Source organism: Monodon monoceros, unplaced genomic scaffold, assembly GCF_005190385.1.
Source record: "Monodon monoceros isolate NGI ecotype Baffin Bay Population unplaced genomic scaffold, NGI_Narwhal_1 Super_Scaffold_14, whole genome shotgun sequence".
Lineage (NCBI taxonomy): Eukaryota > Metazoa > Chordata > Mammalia > Artiodactyla > Monodontidae > Monodon > Monodon monoceros.
The window spans coordinates 13,927,426-13,947,759 of NW_021703770.1; the positions used below are offsets into that span (position 1 = coordinate 13,927,426).

The following is a 20,334-nucleotide window of genomic DNA, read 5'->3' on the forward strand; positions in this document are numbered from 1 at the left end:
CTGAAAACTTCCTCTCTCCATTCCCCCCCGTCCCCCTCCCATGGCCCCCGATGTCTACTTTTTAAACCATTGTTATACATCTCCCTGAACCCACCAAGATGTTTCTGAAAAGTTGTGGGTAACGTGTTTGTTTTTTTTTAAATTTATTTATTTTTGGCTGCATTGGTTCTTCGTTGCTGTGCATGGGCTTCTCATTGCGGTGGCTTCTCTTGTTGCGGAGCGTGGGCTCTAGGTGCGTGGGCTTCAGCAGTTGCAGCACGCAGGCTCAGTAGTTGTGGCTCATAGGCTTAGCTGCTCTGAGACATGTGAATCTACCCGGAACAGGGCTCGAACCCGTGTCCCCTGCATTGGCAGGTGGATACTTAACCACTGCGCCACCAGGGAAGTCTGTGGGTAACATGTTTATGTCTGGTTGAGAAGTCCTGTAGGTGGACAGAGTGTGCTTTCTGCAGAAAGAAATCCTGTGGCAAATCCTCCCACATCATGAATATTTAAACAGTAGATATTTATCAAGGCCTTTCTATGGTGTCACTCTGTGCAGGGCACAAATATGTGTAAATCTCGTTCTCTGCTTAAGCCACGCCTTCAGTATAGTGTGTGTGTGTGTGTGTGTATACACACATACACACACACATACACACATATACACAAATATATACATTGGTCAATGCAAATTTGTAGTGCAGAGGAAGACTGCATTGGGATTTAAAAAAGGGAAGGTAGATTGGGGTATTTAGAGAATTAACAGGTATTAATTTAGGTTTTATAAATAAAGAGCTTTATCTTGGGTGAAGACTCCTTTGCCTGACTCTGTGGATTAGCTGGGACTCTCCATTCTTGCCCTGGCTCTCTGAGTGCAGTCAGCAGGACCTCCCTGAAATATTCATGCTCTTGAGTTCCCATTGTGAGTTGAGGGCACCATATTTTTTGGACCATTTAAACACGTAAAAACCGGGACTTCCCTGATGGCACAGGGGTTAAGAATCTGCCTGCCAATGCAGGAGACACAGGTTCGAGCCCTGGTCTGGGATCCCACATGCCGTGGAGCAAGTAAGCCTGTGCGCCACAACTACAGAGCCTGCGCTCTAGAGCCCGCAAACCACAGCTACTGAGCCCACGTGTCACAATTACTGAAACCCGCACGTCTAGAGCCCGTGCTCCGCAGCAAGAGAAGCCACCGCAACGAGAGGCCCTCACACCGCAACGAAGAGTAGCCTCTGCTCGCCGCAACCAGAGGAAGCCCACGCGCAGCAACAAAGACCCAACACAGCCAAAAGTAAAAATAAATAATTAATTTTTTAAAATAAATAAATAAACACGTAAAAACCATTCTTAGCTTGTGAGCCATACAAAAATACGTGGTAGTCCAGATGTGGTCCATGGATTACAGTTTGCCAACCTCTTATCTAATCTAAAATCTTCATTTTTCAATTAAGAAACCTAAGGCCCAGAGAGAGGGAGTGACTTCCTCAAGGACACACAGCAATGTTCCTGGAAGACATGGAACAGGGAACAAGCCTCGTGGTTCCCAGAGTCTGGCTCTGTTCACCACCCTGAACCAACCCAAGCCACAGACCACACAGAGGATGGAAGATGCCTAAGACATTGCCTGCTCCAACCCTCTCTTTCTGAAGATGAAGGCTCTAAATCAATCATTTGGAGACCCAATCTCCAAGTCAGACACGTGCGGCCTTACCTTTATCTCCATCCTGTTCATTGGAGATTTTCTTCAGGTCGATGAAATGCGTTGCCAGCACTGTATCACTCACGCTGCCTTCATCCCATACCTGGATTTTCACCCTCCGACACAAGGGAGGGAACATTTCCTTGAAGACCACCTGTTCATGCCACACAGGATCGGCGCAGTTCTTCTGCACCGTGGTTCGCCCCTAAAAACAAAGCCAGGAAAATGTGAGCCACGGAAGGAAATGAAAGGAGCCCTTGACCGACTAAAGAAAACTTCACACCAGCTGGAAATACAAAGTGAGTTGTCAAAAATAATGAACCTGATTCCACCGACACCCAAGAAAAACAGTTACACCCCATGAACATTACTGATGTTCTATTCTGTGCCAGACACTGTGCTGGGCATCTGGGACAAAGGTGAATTGTCACAGGTCCTGCCCTCAGGAAGTTCTCATCATCCACTGGGTTGGGGTGAACTTGACACCTGTGTATGAAGGAGTGCCATACATCTCCAGGATTGCAGCAGATACAGTTAGAGCCTGACTTCATGTTTTATAAAAGTTGGACCTGGTGCAAATCCCTTCCCTAGTCTGGACCTCAGTTTCCTCGTCATACAATGGAGGTGGTGTTCTATATGGGGGTTATATATGTCCTATATATGCCAATGGGGTCCAAGATAGAAATAGTCCAAGATTCACCCTGCCAACGGGAGGGGCTGGGTGGAGACAACATGTGTGTCAGCTGAAGCTTCCAAGTCCAGCCAACCAGGATTAAGCTCTGACCATGTGCCCAGGCCCTAGCACTTCCAATGGCTCTTGAGCAGGGAACAGCTGGGAACAGGGATGTCCAGGCTTACACAGGACAAGGACTAGCTGGGTAGATTGTAGAGCAGATTGAAAGGGAGGTGGTAATCCTCTGGGGGCTGGGGACTGGGCAACAGCTCAGAGAAGCAGCCAGAGGTGAGGGAGGAGGCCTGCCTGCCTGGGTGCTGCACTGTGATCTTCCCCTCACTTCTCTCCACGAGCTCCAATGGTGAGGGAGTGGGTGACCCTCCGCTACTTTCCTGCCATGCGATGTAAAACCTTTTTGTGACAAGCTTCCTCTCTCTGGGCACTTCCTAATTTTGATTTTAACTTAATGTCATTTGACCAGCAGTGTCCTGGGTAAAGAGCAAGATTCCAGTCCAGGCCTGCCAGGATTGGTGATGACCCTTCCTCACCGTCTGTCCAGCAAAGGAGACCTCCACAAAGGGATCCACGAGGTCCTTACTGTCTCTCACAAAGGCTTTGGTGATGTTCGCCATGATGCTGGAGTTCATTTTGGGCAGCCCTTCAGCTCTGTAGAGTCTCACGTAGAATCTGGCCCAGGGTCTCTCTGATGGAAACCCTTGTGGGATCAAAAGGTTCCTTGGGGGGGACAAAAATAAGACATAAAAAAGCTTTCTCACTTGAAAGAGTAGAGAGAAAAGGTAGAGGCAATTTGGAGGCAGAAAGAATTCTGATACAGGAGAAAAATCTGAAAAGATAGGAGTCATCGCTAAAATGAGTTTTCCTTCTAGTGTAGATGACAGCACAGAGTATGAGTAGAGTGAATGCAGTGCTCCAATAAAAATTAATTTTAAAAAAATAGAGTGAATGCAAACTCGTTCAGGTCCTGGAATTAAAGAATAAACACTTAGAAGAGGCACATAAAGTCTTCCCATTTTACAAGCTAGTGGCTGAAATTATTCTTCCTTCAAAGAAAAATCAACTAAATTCAGGTCAATAGGATAGGCTCAAGAACAGCTTATCTATTATGGGTTATTATAGGAAGGCAGGCTGTTCTTGTCCTAGAAGATGACCTCCCAAAGGATAGTGACGCCTTTGATAAGACACATCGTCGTGCCTCTGATAAAGCAGAATCCCCACTGGACAGGCCTTGAACTTGGAAGTTCTCATGAACCCGTAAGGAAAGGAAGAAGAAAGAGACATGGAAACTGGCACATATCATTTCTCTTGCATGGTCCTCAATGGACCTGTCTCACTTTTCTATTTGCTCCTTGGCATCAGAGGTTTTGGGATTGCGCGTTAAGACATCTCCTTTCCCAGTCACGCTGATGTCACACTTCAGGTACCCCTTCGTGCCAGTCCTGATGTTGCCGGGGTCCATTAGCAGGGCCCACTTGTTGGAGAACTGATGACCTGCAAAAAGTCCTGACAGCTCAGATATCCTGCACTGATGCACCCCGACGCTCCATCCAGTTCTCTTCCAACCCGAAGCCTCCCCACCGTCTACTCCCCAGGAGGGGCCAGCTCAGCACAGTTATTTCCAAGTCTTGTGCTGCCTCTCTCTCCTCCTTTCCTTCCTCTCCTCTCTTCCTACCCACTTCTCCATCTTTTTCTCCAAACTGCCACAGGGAGTTGGGAAGCCTTCAACGCAGTGGAAATTGCCTGGACAGGAGTCTAGATTTGACCGGAGAGGAGGACGTTAATGCAGTGCAGAAGCCACACGTGATTTCACAGGCCATAAACGCTGCTCAGGGATCTTTTTGTTTGACTTACACGGTGAGCCCAAACTTCAAAACTCTTACAAAATCTAGACTTCAGGCTTACCTTCTTAAAAACTGTTAGATCTGGCCACACGGAGCCCACATTTCCACACGACTGTAGGTGGTAAGGAGTTGAGTAGATGCTACTCCTTCCACAAGAGTTGTGAGCCCTGCCCCCCATTTCCCATAGCCTGTGTCACCCCTGACTGCATTAAACCCAGCCCACTGCACTCAGCGATGCTCACTGCCTGGCCCCCTTGGGGTCATGTGAGTTGGAATCACTGTTGAAGAGAAGGGGCCTTTCATGAGAAGATGTGTGTGTGTTGTTGGTTCTGTTACTTATTAGCTCTTGACCTTGGACAAACTACCTAGCTCCTCTGACAAATCAGGGATAATAGTAATAATTACAGCAAGCCCACAGATGGCATGTCACAGTCATTATTCTGTGCTAGATCCTATAAAGTGCTTATGTATACATTCTTATGCATATATTCACTTACGTATATATTCACTGAATCCTCCAACAACCCTATAAGGAGGTGCTATTTTATCCCCATTTTTACAGATAAGGAAACAGCAGCACAGAGAAGTCAAGTTATTAACCCAAGGTTGCACAGCTAGGAAAGAGCAGAGTGGAATTTGAAGCCAGGCAATCTGGCCCCAGAGTTCATATTCTTAACTTCTACACCCTTCCAACTTTCCTTCTTGTGTCTCACAGCAGTAAATTAGACATAATTTATGAAAAAAAAATTTTAAACTGCTCGGACGTATGAACATATAAGATATTTGCATCATTAGATTGTGAACAGCAGTAAATTAGACAGAATTTATAAAAAAAAATTTTAAACTGCTCGGACATATGAACATATAAGATATTTGCATCATTAGATTGTGAACTTAGAATAAAAGAGCCACATGTCTTGCTCCACTTTGTAAAACTGGTGCTCAGTGTTATTGAATAAATGGATACATGGAAGAACACATAAACTAACTGACCTTCAGGTGTCACAGTAAGAGAAGAGTAACAGAGAGAGATTGGGAGGCAATGCTTTCTCACCAGGTTGGTTGTACACGGTCCCCAGGTCCACTTGGAAGGAGCCGATCAGTAGACCTCCTATCAGCTTGTGGTGAAAGACCTGGGGAGAGATGGAGCGGTGAGTCTGACAACACTAGATTTCTCCTTGAGGATAAATCTGTGAAATGGGTTCATGACAAACCCATTCAAAGAGGATTCTAGGCCTTGAACCTTGTCTGGCCTTCACACTTATCTGGAGCACAGTGACATTTGGTTATCAAACCTCAGGGCTGGCTGTACAGGGCGTCCAAAGTATTGCAGCTGTATCTCATCTCCTAGCAGGATTTTAGCTAATTTTCTATTGAAGGACACCTATCAAATCTCACTGCCTAAAACGTGTTTTTTTGCTTGTTTGTCTGTTTGTTTGTTTGTAGCCAAAATGAACTCTAGGGCAGCCCACTCTTCAAACCCATCTCTGCCTCTTGAAATGTTATCCATCTTTAAATGCCTAGAGCAAATGCTGCCTCCTCCAAGCAGCCCTCCCTGATCCTCCACAGATGAAAGTATTCCCTTTCTCTCCTAAAATCCCACAACACTTTGCTCACCACTTTCTCAGAGAACTCATCCTTATTGCCTTGAGAAGTTTGGGACACGTACAATAGTCAGAACAAAGGAGGCTGTCGTCCTCAATACTTTGTCTGATTAGAAGTCAGCACAGTGCCTGGCTGGTTAGAGCAGCACATTTTTATGTTAATGCTATTAAAATTAAGAAGTTCTAAAGGAAGCTGGCAGAGCTGGGCCTGAGTCCAAAAGTCACACTGCATGAAAAACTGCTGAAGAATCAGGAGTAGTTTAACTTTTTTTTTTTTTTTGCGGCACGCGGGCCTCTCACTGTTGTGGCCTCTCCCGTTGCAGAGCACAGGCTCCGGACACGCAGGCTCAGCGGCCATGGCTCATGGGCCCAGCCGTTCCACGGCATGTGGGATCTTCCCGGACCGGGGCATGAACCCATGTCCCCTGCATCGGCAGGCGGATTCTCAACCACTGAGCCACCAGGGAAGCCCCCAGTGGTTTAACTTTTAACCCAGAAAAGAGAAAACTGAGAGTGTGGAAGAAGAGCAATGGTAACTCAAGTGTCTTCAACACTTGAAAATACTGCCATCTAGAAGAGGGAGGAGGATCCCTGTGTGGTTCCCAAGCTACAGGAAGAGAGATTTCAGCTCACTATAAAGGCAATTTTTATAACAGAACTTCCCAGCAATGGAATGGGCTACTCTAGGAGTAGTGACCTCCCCATCTCTGGATATAATCAAGTAGTGCCCAAGAACCCCATGTCATGTGTCATGGAGGTGGTGGAGAGGGATTCCTACGCCAGCTGGAAGTTGGACTAGATGGTCTCTGAGGCTTCCTTCTAACTGTAAAATTCTATGAGTTCCTTGATTCAAGTACAGTTTCCTACCTTCTTCTACCTACCACATGGCCTTGTTCGTAATAAACACTCAATAAACATTCAGTGAGTTAATGAGTGATTGACTAATTGAATGATGGATGAGTGAGAGACTTTTGTAGCTTCTGAACAGATCCTTTTGAAAGAGGCAGTAAGAAACAATACATTCAATTGATTTCAAAAAATGAAGAAAATGAAAGCCCTTCCCACTCTTCCTCCCTTGTCCAAAGTTTGCAAGGGTGTTAGAGAACAAAGGGGAAGTAAGGACAGTTTGGCTTCAGTTGAGGAGCTATTTAAATCCACAGGCACAAAACTCACCTCAAACCCCTCATGCTTAGAGCTGCTACTGCAGCTTCCCAAAGCCCTGAGCAGGAACACGAGCCTAGGGCTTCCCTAGTGGCGCAGTGGTTGGGGGTCCGCCTGCCGATACAGGGGACACGGGTTCGTGCCCCGGTCCGGGAAGATCCCACGTGCCGCGGAGCGGCTGGTCCCGTGAGCCATGGCCGCTGAGCCTGCGCGTCCGGAGCCTGTGCTCCGCAACGGGAGAGGTCACAACAGTGAGAGGCCCGCGTACCGCAAAAAAAAAAAAAAAAAAAAAAAGAACATGAGCCTAACTCAAGCTCTCTTCTCAGATCAAAGGCATCTTGGTCCCTATGGGCATAATGAGCCAGAGTCCCAGATGGATCTTTAAATAACAGGAGGCCTCCTCACATCATCCACCCAGTGTGAGCACCAGGCAATGCTGGTGTGGTCAGGCATTAGGTTACAAGAACAAGGGCATCTCACACAGAGAGAAGGGGGCCCTGCATGCCTGGGGCCACTGTCAAGGGAAGACGGTCTTTGGCACCACCAGGGTCTGCTACAGCCTGGCTGTCCCAACAGCATTTGCTTACAGCACTGGCCCCCTTCTCCCACATGGAATTTTTTCTGGACGTGTTAACTTTTGGTTCATGGACTAACAGAAAACTTATATTAAACACTCCCTTTTCAAGGGTAGTTTTCCCTTTAAAATCTTCAGTCTCTATCCCCAAGTGTCTTTTAGGGAGACCAAAGTATTCTTTTCTTCCAAGTGAGAAGAGCAGAGATAGGCAATACCAGCTTTGATCCTCTGCTAAAAATCCACTTGCCCCGCAGAGAGTCATGACCCTTGTCTATGATGCCATATAAAACCTAGCTATTGGACTTCCCTGGTGGCGCAGTGGTTAAGAATCCTCCTGCCAATGCAGGGGGCGTGGGTTCCATCCCTGGTCCAGGAAGATCCCACATGCCGCGGAGCAGCTAATCCCATACTCCACAGCTACTGAGCCTGTGCTCCAGAGCCTGCAAGCCACAACTACTGAGCCCACGTGCCACAACTACTGAAGCACACGCACCTAGAGCCTGTGCTCCGCAGCAAGAGAAGCCACCGCAATGAGAAGCCCCTCACCTCAACGAAGGGTAGCCCCCCCCTGCTGCAACTAGAGAAAGCCCACACGCAGCAACAAAGACCCAACGTAGCCAAAAATTAATTAATTTTTAAAAACCTAGCTATTAACTGTCCATCTGCACTCTAGACAGCCCCCTAGGTGCCTGTTACAAAGCCGATCCCACAAACAGGTGGTTGCCTGAGTGATGCAATGAGACAGCCTGGAAAACGTCCCACGTCCTGAAATATCTTCTCACCACCTGTCATCACGCCTGAAATTCACGTGTGAAGAATGTTTGGCTCCTATTGACTTTTCATTACTCAAGGGTCACATTCTTCAAGTGCCCCCGGGAAAGAGAATATCATGATTCCACTATTACCTAAGCCTTAATGTACGACTTATATATAATATGCATGTATATAATGTAATGTAATATAATATAGTATAATTTATATAATAGAGATTGAGTGGGTGATAATGACAGGCAAGGAAGTCTTCAAGACAAGTTTTGCCATCTTCATAACTCTGATCAGGGTTGGTGTCACTGTTCAAAACATTTCCTCATTCTCCACACGTCTTACGTTGTCACATAAAGTAGGAATTCTGTTCTTTCAGAATTTATTGGGAAGAGAGCACCTACCCTTCAAACCCCCTGCCCATCCCCACCACTTTAAGGCATACACACCCCCACTGTGCTCTTCATGGGAGAAGCAGAGATTTCTCAGTCTGGTGAGATGGATGCAATGAGCCATCCACACAGCTCTCTGTTCCTTTACTGAGTGGTGTGATGTGAAGCTGGCAGTGATCCCGGTTGGCCTGCCCTACCCTCATTTGGACTAATACGGCTTCAACACGGGCACTTTCCTTCTCATTCCTGCCCTCTACATGGTGGGCCAACCTAGTAAGGCACCTGTGTGGACCAGGAAGCTGTCTCCATCTCTACTCCTCACACTTGATCTGTGGAGACAGGAAATCGCCCGGCAGGGCTGAGGAAGGCTCTTTGTAGCCGACCCAACTCCCCGTGGGCAGGTCCTGATGTTTACACTCCGAGGCAACTATTAAGACTCCAAATGGCAACCACTTGCTCCAAATCACATTTTCCGACTCAGCATTATTGATATATTGGGTTGCTTCCTGCTTCTTTTTCCTATTTCTCTATTTATTACCAAATAGGAGGGGAATGGGGGGTGTGACTAATTATTATTAGCATGGCTATCACCCCAAGAGAGAAATACTAACATTTGTTTGATAAAAAGAAAGAAATCAACTCAAAATGGCAATCTATTAAGATGTCATTTATACTTCACGTATATATTTCACATTCCTACATTAGTCAGCTACACAATGGCTTGATGGTAGCTTACAACTTGCTTCCAGCAAGTATAGAACCTTTCTTGAGTCTGTTTTCCTTCCCAGATGCCTCTGCACTGATTATTTCAAGTTCTATTCTGTTGGTTTTAAACTCAACAACCCACACTCACACTCCTGAATCTATTCATCCGTAAACAGACTGAGCTGCCCTAGAGAGTTCCCAAAGCCTAGAATCTCTTCCACCTCCCCTCACCCCCACCAGCAATGGTATACTTACTGAGATTTTGATGATCTTGTCAAAAAGATGCAATTGGGGCCCAATGAAGTCGAAGACAAAGTACTGGAAAACATAAAGTTCATTCTGCCCATAAATTCCTGGCTTGCGTGTAAGAACTCTGTTCCTGGAATAGATTTAGATCTGCATTTTTCTAACAAACTGCTGCAAGGTTCTCAATGACAGAACTGTGTCACCAACTGATCGGCCCAGCCCTACTGAAAGTCATTTAATCTGTTTTCAATTGTTTTCAAGTAGAAAAAGAAAGGCTATCACCAATCACATCTTTACACAACACATTTTTAAGTTTTCCTCTAAAATGGACATGAGAATTGGAATTGTTGGGTCATGGCTTGTGTGTCTGTAAACTTTTAGTAGCTAGCATAAAATTTTTTTCCAAAGGAGCTAAGCCATTTTACGTTCCCACTGGCAGCATATGAAAATAGCCATTCCCTTGCCGACCCTTGAATTTTCAATTCTTTTACATTTATGTATCTATCTACCTATCTATTTATTTGTTGCCTATATATAATGATGAGTGAAAGTATATCACAGTGTGGTTTTAATTTGGAGTGAACTTGATTAAAATTTGATTTTCTCAGGATTTTTCAGCTTCAAACGTTCCTGTGAAATTCCCAAGATTGACCAGGGAAAGAATGAAAAGAAATTATGGGTAAGGGAGATTTCTAATTTGAGGAAAGCAATTGAATTCTACAGTTGAAGAAAATATATAGACTGCTCTCCATATTCTACAGTTAAAAAGACTGAAGATGAAAGAATTTAAAAGACATGCCTGGAGTCATATAGCTAGTTATTGCTGGGCTGGGGACCAAAGCTGAGTTCTCCTGAAGTTACTATAAAAGGAATTCAAGTGCTAGACGTTTCACCATTGGAACTTTATTGAGTGCCTCCCAAATGTGAAGTAGGAGGCTCCTCATGTAGAAAACTGGTGTAGTGCTTTGCTGTGGGTTGTGTGTTTTGAGGACTGATGGGGTTGGGAGAGGCCAGTAGGAAGTTGTTTCATGGATTGTTTTGTGTTTGAGCTGCAAGATGGAGGTATGACACAAGGACATTAGAGACAAAAATGACAGCGGTAGGAAAGGGAGAAGTGACCACTAACAGCCTGCCGTTAAAGGCAACACAGAAAAATCAAAACGTGAAAGCTGAAAGATGTCATCATATACCATAATAAGAGACGTTCAAAATGGCCGTCTTTCAATATCAATGAAAAGTTACGTTATGTTCAGTGTCTCCTGTTTAAGAGAACAGGAAACTATGTATAACATTTCAGGAAGTTTTTCATATACATGTTTAAAGTTTTTAAGAGCTTCGGTGTTCAGAATTTCTTTTATGTCCAAAACACTTGCATGAAGTTCTTCATTCTCTGGTGTATGAGATGCTGGGGGTTCCTTCGGATCAATAAATTAGTTCTAATGTTTATTGCCTTCCACTGAGTTTCACATACAGTATTTCAGATTTAGCTGCCTCATATATGTTCCCTGGACCTCTGAACCCACACACATTTTTCTAGCTGGGAAATATTCCCCAGCCTCTACTAACTGGTTCCTTCAACATCTGATGATCTTTGGGCTTGAAAAATTAGAGTCCAAATCTGTAACAAAGATTTTTAATTCCACTTCTTTGTTTTTTACTTGATTTCCCAATGATTACACTTAGCCTAATTGAATGTCATTTAGATCCAGGACTTGTATGCACAAAGCAAACATTAATAAAATCATCAACAAATCTGTAGAGCTTTGCAGTTCGAAAGCATTTTCATGCACGTCATTTCATATCGCATTCAGGCCGAAAGATGTTATGGAGCTGAGGCGTAGAGCAGAAAGGAGAAAGCTGTCACTTAAACACATCGTAAAAGTCTCAGAGGCAAGAATGATAAAGAGGAAAGGAGTTAAGAGCTCAAATGTGATTTGGGAATTTTCTATATATATTATTATGCATACTCTCTCTGCCTGCCTTTTCAATTACCACTCTCATTAAAATATTAATTAAGAGTTTACTGCATTTTTTGACAATTCATGGTGTTGAAGTGCCTAGGGGGGAACAAGTACTCTTGCACACTGTTAGCTGGAGTACAGATTGTTACCTTTTTGGAGGGCAGTGTGGTCATATCAAATTTTAAATGCATATACTCTTCACCCTAGTTATGCCATTTAAATATCATTATAAGTAGTATCCAAAGGCTGAAAAAAATTTTAATATCCATCAATGAGAGATTGGTTTAGTAAATTATAATATATCAATGCAATGGAAAACTCTACAGCAAAGAAGGGAAAATGAGATTGAACTATATGTCTTTTATATATATATGTATATATACATAAATTTATTTATTTACATTTTTTTTTTTTTGGCTGTGTTGGGTCTTTGTTGCTGCATGGGGGCTTTCTCTAGTTGCAGCGAGTGGGGGCTACTCTTCGTTGCGGTGCATGGGCTTTTCATTGTGGTGGCTTCTCTTATTGTGGAACACGGGCTCTAGGCATGTGGGCTTCAGTAGTTGTGGCTCGTGTTCTCTAAAGCACAGGCTTAGTAGTTGTGGCACACAGGCTTAGTTGCTCCGCGGCATGTGGGATCTTCCCGGACCAGGGCTCGAACCCGTGTCCCCTGCATTGGCAGGAGGATTCTCAACCACTGCACCACCAGGGAAGCCCTGAACTATATGTCTAGATACAGACTAATCTCCAAGATACATTGTTTTGTGAAAAGACCTAGGTCCAGGACAGTGTGTATAGAATGCTACCATTTGGCTACAGTATCTGTTTGTATTCTTATGCAGGCCTGGAATATCTCTGCAAAGGATACACAAATGCCTGGGGAGAATGGCTGTCTCCAGGGAGGGGCACTATGGGATTAGATAGAGATCAAAGATCAGGGGGAAACACATATCATATATATTTTCACATATATCATTTTAAACTCTGTATCTCTGACCATTTTTAAAAACTGTTTAATCTTTTTATTTAAAAACAAGAATTTAGTGTGTATAAATTTAGAAGCTTTGTGTCTCTCCTTGATGCTTTCCTTTACAATTTTTGCGCTGCTTAGAAAAATACCACTGTTGTACTTTCCAACACAGCATGCCTATTTCAAAATTAATAATTAAATTTTCAATGTTTCTGCTATGCAGAAGAATGTATGTCTTCTCCCTAACCAGCACATTTATTGGATATAAACTCAGAGCTTATGACAGATGAAGATGAGTTTATAAGAAATTGGTACAAGCACTATGGAAAACAGTATGGAGGTTCCTTAAAAAATTAAAAACAGAACTACCATAGGATCCAGCAATTCTACTTCTGAGTATTTATCTGAATAAACCAAATACACTAATTTGAAAACGTATATGCATCCCTATGTTCATTGCAGCATTATTTACAATAGCCAAGATATGGAAGCAACCTAAGTGTCCATCAACAGATGAATGGATAAAGAAGATGGGGTATATATACACAATAGAATATTCCTCAATCATAGAAAATACTGAAATCTTGCCATCTGCGACGCATGGGTGGACCTGGTGGGTAGTATGCTAAGTGAAATAAGTCAGAGAAAGAGAAATACCATATGATTTCACTTATATGTGGAATCTAAAAAACAAAACAAAGGAACAACTTATAAAACAGAAATAGACTCACAAATACAAAGAACGAATTGGTGTTTGCCAGAGGGGAGGGGTGTTGGGGGGATGTGTGAAATAGGTGAAGGGGACTAAGAGGTATAAACTACCAGTTATAAAGTAAATAAGTCACAGGGATGTAAAGTGCAGCACAGAAAATATAGTCAATAATATTGTAATAGGGCTTCCCTGGTGGCACAGTAGTTGCGAGTCCGCCTGCCGATGCAGGGGACACGGGTTCGTGCCCTGATCCGGGAGGATCCCACATGCTGCGGAGCGGCTGCGCCCGTCAGCCATGGCCGCTGAGCCTGCGTGTCCGGAGCCTGTGCTCCGCAACAGGAGAGGCCACAACAGTGAGAGGCCCGCGTACCGCAAAAAAAAAAAATAATAATAATAATATTGTAATAACTTTGTGTGGTGACAGATGGTAATCAGACTTACTGCAGTGATCATTTCATAATGTATTAAAAATTGCATTACTATGTTGTATACCTAAAACTAATATGATATTGTAAGTCAGTTATACTCCAGTAAATATTTTTTTTAAAGAAATAAGAAAATGGGTCTATTGAAAACACAGCAATGAATTTAGTATCACGAGGAATTCCTTGCCTCTCCCTTCCATTGTCTGTAAAATTTTGTAAGGAGGCTCCGCGACGGCTTTTCTATTTGAAGAATGCTGCAGAGTGGTGGTGAAGAGTGTGTTGGTGGAGAGGAAGTTGGTGACCTCCGTGACTTACTTCATTGTAAAGTGGGTTGTTGGTTCCTTCCTTCACTGTGCTTTGCTTCTTCTCATCCCCAATTTCAATGATCACAACTGGGTCGATGTTCTCACCCACCAGCTGGCGGGCCTCAGTGATGTTTATGGCAATCTACAACACAAAGCAGCATGTACACACTCTGGGTCTGGCTGTTCATTCACACAAGAAGAGCTGGGGGAGGCTTGGTAGGAAGAGCTCATCACTTACTTGGTAATTTTGGGATCTGACCTCCCCATCGTGGATCTTAGTCAACAGTTTTGATCTATTGAAAGAAAGTTTAACATATTTGTTTCATTAAGTAAGAACCTACCTTAGATCCATAAGCCATGAAAATATTTTCCCAGGTATTTCCACATGCTTTTATTTATACCACATATTCTCTCTCCACCTCTGGAGGAGATAAGTATAGATGGACACATGACTTAACCTCTCTATGACTCAGTTTTCCCATCCTAAAATTGGCACTAATAATAGCCCTTACCACAAGGAGTGATTGCTACAATTAAAAGATGTAAGGCATATAAAGGTTTAACCCAGTTCCTGGCAAGACTAAATGTCAATTCTTATTGTGAGTATGACTATCAGTATCATTTATTTTTTATTTTACAGAATGAGAAACTGAGATGCCTCAGCAAACCAGTGGCAGAGCTGGGTCTAAATAAGGACCTCCCTAATCTGCTGTCTGATCCTACCCAGAGGGCCAATTTGCCATTTCTGGTAAATATAGCAATTCTGAGTTTCGTGATTGCTTTTAAAAAAAAAAAAAATTGGTAAAAAAGAAAATTGCAAAGAATGACCAAGATGTCATCTCAGCGAGATTTCACATTCCAGGGGATTTCGTTTAGCAGGACTGTCATGAGTAATTGAAAACAGATGTACAACACCTGGGCATCTAGAAATTGGATAGTAACATAAAGAGGTGAAGAATCCCTGTTGCCACAGAAGCAGCAATGGGTGGGATATAAACTGAGCTCGAGTTCCTATTGAATTTTATTCTCTTGCCTTCTAGCAACACTGCCGCATTTGACTTCCTTCCATTTCTGCTGATTATAATTGAGTCCAGTAGAGAACAGAGTAAACTAGTAAAAGTCTCAAGGCTTTGGAGTCAGGCCGATCTGAATTAGAATATTTGTTTTCCCCAATATTGTGATATTAGCCTTAATTTCTTCATCTAAAAATAGAAATAATAATTTCTACCACATAGGGTTGCTTTTAGGATTAAAAGAAATATTGCACGTAAGAAAAGGTAGATATCAAAGGGTATCTGTTCATCAATAAAACGGCAAACCTGTACTGACCATTTACCATGTGAAAGCTCTGTGCTAGTCTCAGAGGAAAAACAAACATGAACAAGCCATCATCTTGGTCCTTGCAGTAGCAAGCTATCCAAGGGAGAGAGGACCAAAGCAGATAAAGGGAGAACTATTAAGTGTAAGACATGTCGTAGAAAAAAATGTGATAGAACTTCAGAGAAGAGAGAAATTTGTGAGAGCCGAAGTAAGCAACAAAGACATCACTACAGAGGTCAGATTTGAATTGGACATTGGTAGGTGGGTAGAATTTTAACTGATGGAGGATGCACTGGCCAAGAGAAAGAAAAAGGCTCGTACTTCTTCCTTCTCTTTCTCCTGCCTTCCTCCACTAGTTCTATGCTAAGCGAAATAAATGGCAAAGGATCTGTTAAAGGATATTAAAAAATAACTGAAGTCCTGATTCTGGGGTTTGGGGGGGTGGTAGCTGTCACGGTGCCGTGTAGGGGGGAGACATTGCAGTGAGTACGAACGTACAAACTTCACATCTTCTTTTAAGGGTCAAGCTCTGAGCTATCACCTTTTCTGATTTCCATCTGTCTCCCGCCCCCTGCCCCCCTCCCCATACACACATACACTGTGTACCATCCTGTCACAGCCCAGTAATACCAACTTAGGATGTGCCACACAAGGAAGCACTAATTTGCCCTACTGATAATAACAACTCTGAGTGGAAAAGGAAGGGATGGCATGAGGAATTATCATTAGTAAGAAATTGACATAAACAAATATGGTAGACTAAAAGCATTGATAGCCCCAATTATTGGCTTCCTTGTATCCAGGATTTTTACCCTGTAACTTGTAGCCTCCTCTTGCTGTGACATGGGCTAGACTTGTGACTTGCATTGGTCAACTGAATGCAGCAGAAATGACTTTTGCCAATTCCAAGCCTGGGCTCAAGAGATCCTGTGTACTTCCACTTTCTCTCCTGGAACCCTGCCATCACCACCATTGGAATAAGCTTGGAATAGCCTGCTGGAGGATCTAATACCGTATGGAGGAGAGGCCAGTGGTCCCAGGTAAAGCAATACTGGACCAGCCCACCACCAACCAACAGTCAAACTAAAATCAGCAGAACTGCCAAATGACAACAGACACATCAGTCATATACCTGTGACTACGTGGAACCAGTAAAACTATCCAAACTAACGCATGATAAGTGCTCATATTAAGCCACTGAGCTTAGGAGTTATTGGTTACGCACCTATAGCTAACTGATACAACAAATTGCACGCAGAAGGCCAGTTTGTTCTGACTTTTTGTTGGGTAGTATAAGAACCACTTTCTCATTTGGGACAAACACAAAGCCAAGACATCTAGCATCTTGATGAATTAAAGAGCAGGTGAGGGACAGCACCTGATTCTGTCTCCTGTTGCTGCTGTCATTCCTGAACAATGAGGGACATGAGTACCTTAACTCAGGAAATTTAAGACTAGACGTTGGTAGAGCTGGGACCCTGGCCAGCACTGCCATAGAGAAAGTAGAGGAGACAAAACACTCAGTCTTCCTGCCTCAGACCTTCAGCTCCTGTAGACGGTGACTAGGTGTTATTCTCTGTTCTCCCAGAGCCTGCAGGAGTACCTGGCAGAGGGGAGGTGCTAGCAAATGTGTGCTGATTGCCTGTATCAATACTGTACCTTCTCTTTGGAGGAGCTGAGGGGACACGAGAGGTGGAAGCATTGTCAGAAATCAAATCTCCTCCCAGGCCTTCCTGGTGAGAAAGCCCCTCCTGTGGTGCTTCTGCTTCACCTTGACCATCTAGAAAAGCAAACAAAAGGGACAGATCTATTAAATATGACACACTGTGGCAATATGAACCTCAACTCTGTGTCCAGGCTATGCCAGTCACCGTAAGGTGTACAAGGACTGGTCAAAGACAGTCCTTGACCACACGGACCTTAACATCTTATTGGCAGAAAAGCCAGACACATACTATGTATCTTCTGTTTCCAAAAAAGAGAGGGAGTAGATTTGTATGCCTGGTATTGTGGAATTATGGATAATGAATTTAAAGATATGCTTTCGGGATTTCCCTGGTGGCACAGTGGCTGAGAGTCCGCCAGCCGATGCAGGGGACACGGGTTCGTGCCCTGGTCCGGGAAGATCCCACATGCCGCGGAGCAGCTGGGCCCGTGAGCCATGGCTGCTGAGCCTGCGTGTCCGGAGCCTGTGCTCCGCAACGGGAGAGGCCACAACAGTGAGAGGCCCGCGCACCGCGATGAAGAGTGGCCCCCGCTCGCCACAACTAGAGAAAGCCCTCGCACAGAAACGAAGACCCAATGCAGCCAAAAAGAAAATAAATAAATAAATTTTAAAAAATAAAAGAATGAGGAGCAACTCTTAGGGAATCAGGTTTACAGTGATCATTCTTAGGTACCTTATACATGCCAGAAACTGGGCTAGGTTAGATGTTCAGGATGGAGGAATTAACAAAACGTGGACCCCTCCCTCTAGGGGTTTACGTGCTGGAGGGTGAGACAGGCCTGCAGGCAGGAAGGCAGTCAGCTAAAGCATCATCCATGGCTAACTCATTCATTCATTCATTCATTCATTCTGTTCTCTCCAATCTACTCACCAAGGAGCTCCACTGCAACCTACTTTAAAAAAAAAAAAATCATGTTTCTCTTTTGAAAACCCCTCCATGGCTTTCCACTGCACTTAGAATAAATCCGAAGTGCACACGCAACTCTAATTCCCTGTCCTACCTGGCTGCCATCTCCTCCTCCTGGCCTACCTGCCCCCCGGCCCTACCCTCAGTGCTTTCTAGTCACACAGGCTGGCTTCCATCCCTTCTAACAAGCTCTCTCCTGCTTGGAGTCTTTCTTCACAGGCAGCCCTCCGCCTGAGCTGCTCTCCCTGCCCACCCATCGGCGGCTCACCCTCGATGCTGTAACTTAAATATTACCCCCCCACTCAGGGAGCCCCTCTCAGACCACACTAAAAGAGATACCCCAATAGTCTCCATGTAAGCACATTGTCTATTTTCTTTACAGCACTTTTCTCCACTTGTAATGCAGTTACCGCATCAGGGTCCCCATGGATAACAGATGGCCCGTCCACAGCAGGATGACTTGAGGACTTTTTACAAAGGCGTGGGTGTAGGAAAACCACAAAGGGTCGTACAGCTATCTTTGGCTATGGCAGCCAAGCTGATACCACGTGGAGGCCCCCAAAATGAGGAGAGAGAACAGTTACCAGAAAGTGGTAGGAGAGGAAGTCGGGTCTAGTCGGCTTTCCTAGGTGGAGGGGCACCCACCCTCCAGTTGAGGGACACATCCAACCACTGGGTCCTGACCTCACACTCCTTCTTCCCCCAGACCTCCTTCTGGGGTACCCCCTTGGGGAAGGGACCTGGGTTGTGCATCCATAGAGGTCAGCCTCCTGGGACAGAGAAGAGGTGGACAAGGGTGGAAGATAGATCTGGAGGGGCAAACGGAAGAATCCTCCACAGGGCTGTCTTCCCTCTAAACTATCCAATGTCACCACTACATACCCAGAACCGAGCACAGGACCCTAGGCTCAGCAGACATTCTATTAATATTTGTTAAATAAATGAATGAATGATGATCATGGGAGGTACCCAACAACTACTCTTTGGGTAGCTAATTAATGGATGCGTCAGGATCATTGGAATTTTAGGAAATTAAGGTATAGCCATTATGTCTCAAAATACACAGATGTAAGAGCCACAGACTTTGAGAATCTCTAAACATTTCACCCAGAAAAGTCCTAACTTCCCCAGTCAGGCCAAGAAGGAAAGACCAACTTGCACTAAGTTCTGTAGACTTTGTTTTCGCTGTCTCCCACAGGGTCAGCCCATGGCCAGTAGGATGGATGCTATTTACTTTTAGGAGGGCCCTGACTCCTCTCCGCCCTGTTTGCTGAAGACTCTAATTCAACATTGTGAAAATGACTCTACTACCCAAAGCAATCTACAGATTCAATGCAATCCCTATCAAACTACCACTGGCATTTTTCACAGAACTAGAACAAAAAATTTCACAATTTGTATGGAAACACAAAAGACCCCGAATAGCCAAAGCAATCTTGAGAACGAAAAACAGAGCTGGAGGAATCAGGCTCCCTGACTTCAGACTACACTACAAAGCTACAATAATCAAGACAGTATGGTACTGGCACAAAAACAGAAATACAGATCAATGGAACAGGATAGAAAGCCCAGAGGTAAACCCACGCACATATGGTCACCTTATCTTTGATAAAGGAAGCAGGAATGTACAGTGGAGAAAGGACAGCCTCTTCAATAAGTGGTGCTGGGAAAACTGGACAGGTACATGTAAAAGTATGAGATTAGATCACTCCCTAACACCATACACAAAAATAAGCTCAAAATGGATTAAAGACCTAAAGGTAAGGCCAGAAACTATCAAACTCTTAGAGGAAAACATAGGCAGAACACTCTATGACATAAATCACAGCAAGATCCTTTTTGACCCACCTCCCAGAGAAATGGAAATAAAAACAAAAATAAACAAATGGGACCTAATGAAACTTCAAAGCTTTTGCACAGCAAAGGAAACCATAAACAAGACCAAAAGACAACCCTCAGAATGGGAGAAAACATTTGCAAATGAAGCAACTGACAAAGGACTAATCTCCAAAATTTACAAGCAGCTCATGCAGCTCAATAACAAAAAAACAAAAAACCCAATCCAAAAATGGGAAGATCTAAATAGACATTTCTCCAAAGAAGATATACAGACTGCCAGCAAACACATGAAAGAATGCTCAACATCATTAATCATTAGAGAAATGCAAATCAAAACTACAATGAGATATCATCTCACACCAGTCAGAATGGCCATCATCAAAAAATCCAGAAACAATAAATGCTGGAGAGGGTGTGGAGAAAAGGGAACACTCTTGCACTGTTGGTGGGAATGTAAATTGATACAGCCACTGTGGAGAACAGTATGGAGGTTCCTTAAAAAACTAAAAATA

The 20,334-nt window shown here is 44.0% G+C and overlaps 1 protein-coding gene across 1 annotated transcript in view; it reads right to left on the reverse strand.

The window, feature by feature from the left end:
• Positions 1–20,334, reverse strand: part of FER1L6 (fer-1 like family member 6) — a 174,826-nt gene that overhangs the window by 104,056 nt on the left and 50,436 nt on the right. Inside the window, exons 3-10 of the mRNA XM_029222558.1 lie at positions 17,010–17,130; positions 14,269–14,323; positions 14,041–14,172; positions 9,670–9,732; positions 5,271–5,349; positions 3,710–3,866; positions 2,906–3,092; positions 1,697–1,889 (exon numbers count right to left, since the gene is read on the reverse strand). Coding sequence (XP_029078391.1) covers positions 1,697–1,889; positions 2,906–3,092; positions 3,710–3,866; positions 5,271–5,349; positions 9,670–9,732; positions 14,041–14,172; positions 14,269–14,323; positions 17,010–17,130 — 987 coding nt within the window. The remainder of the gene's footprint in view (positions 1–1,696; positions 1,890–2,905; positions 3,093–3,709; positions 3,867–5,270; positions 5,350–9,669; positions 9,733–14,040; positions 14,173–14,268; positions 14,324–17,009; positions 17,131–20,334) is intronic.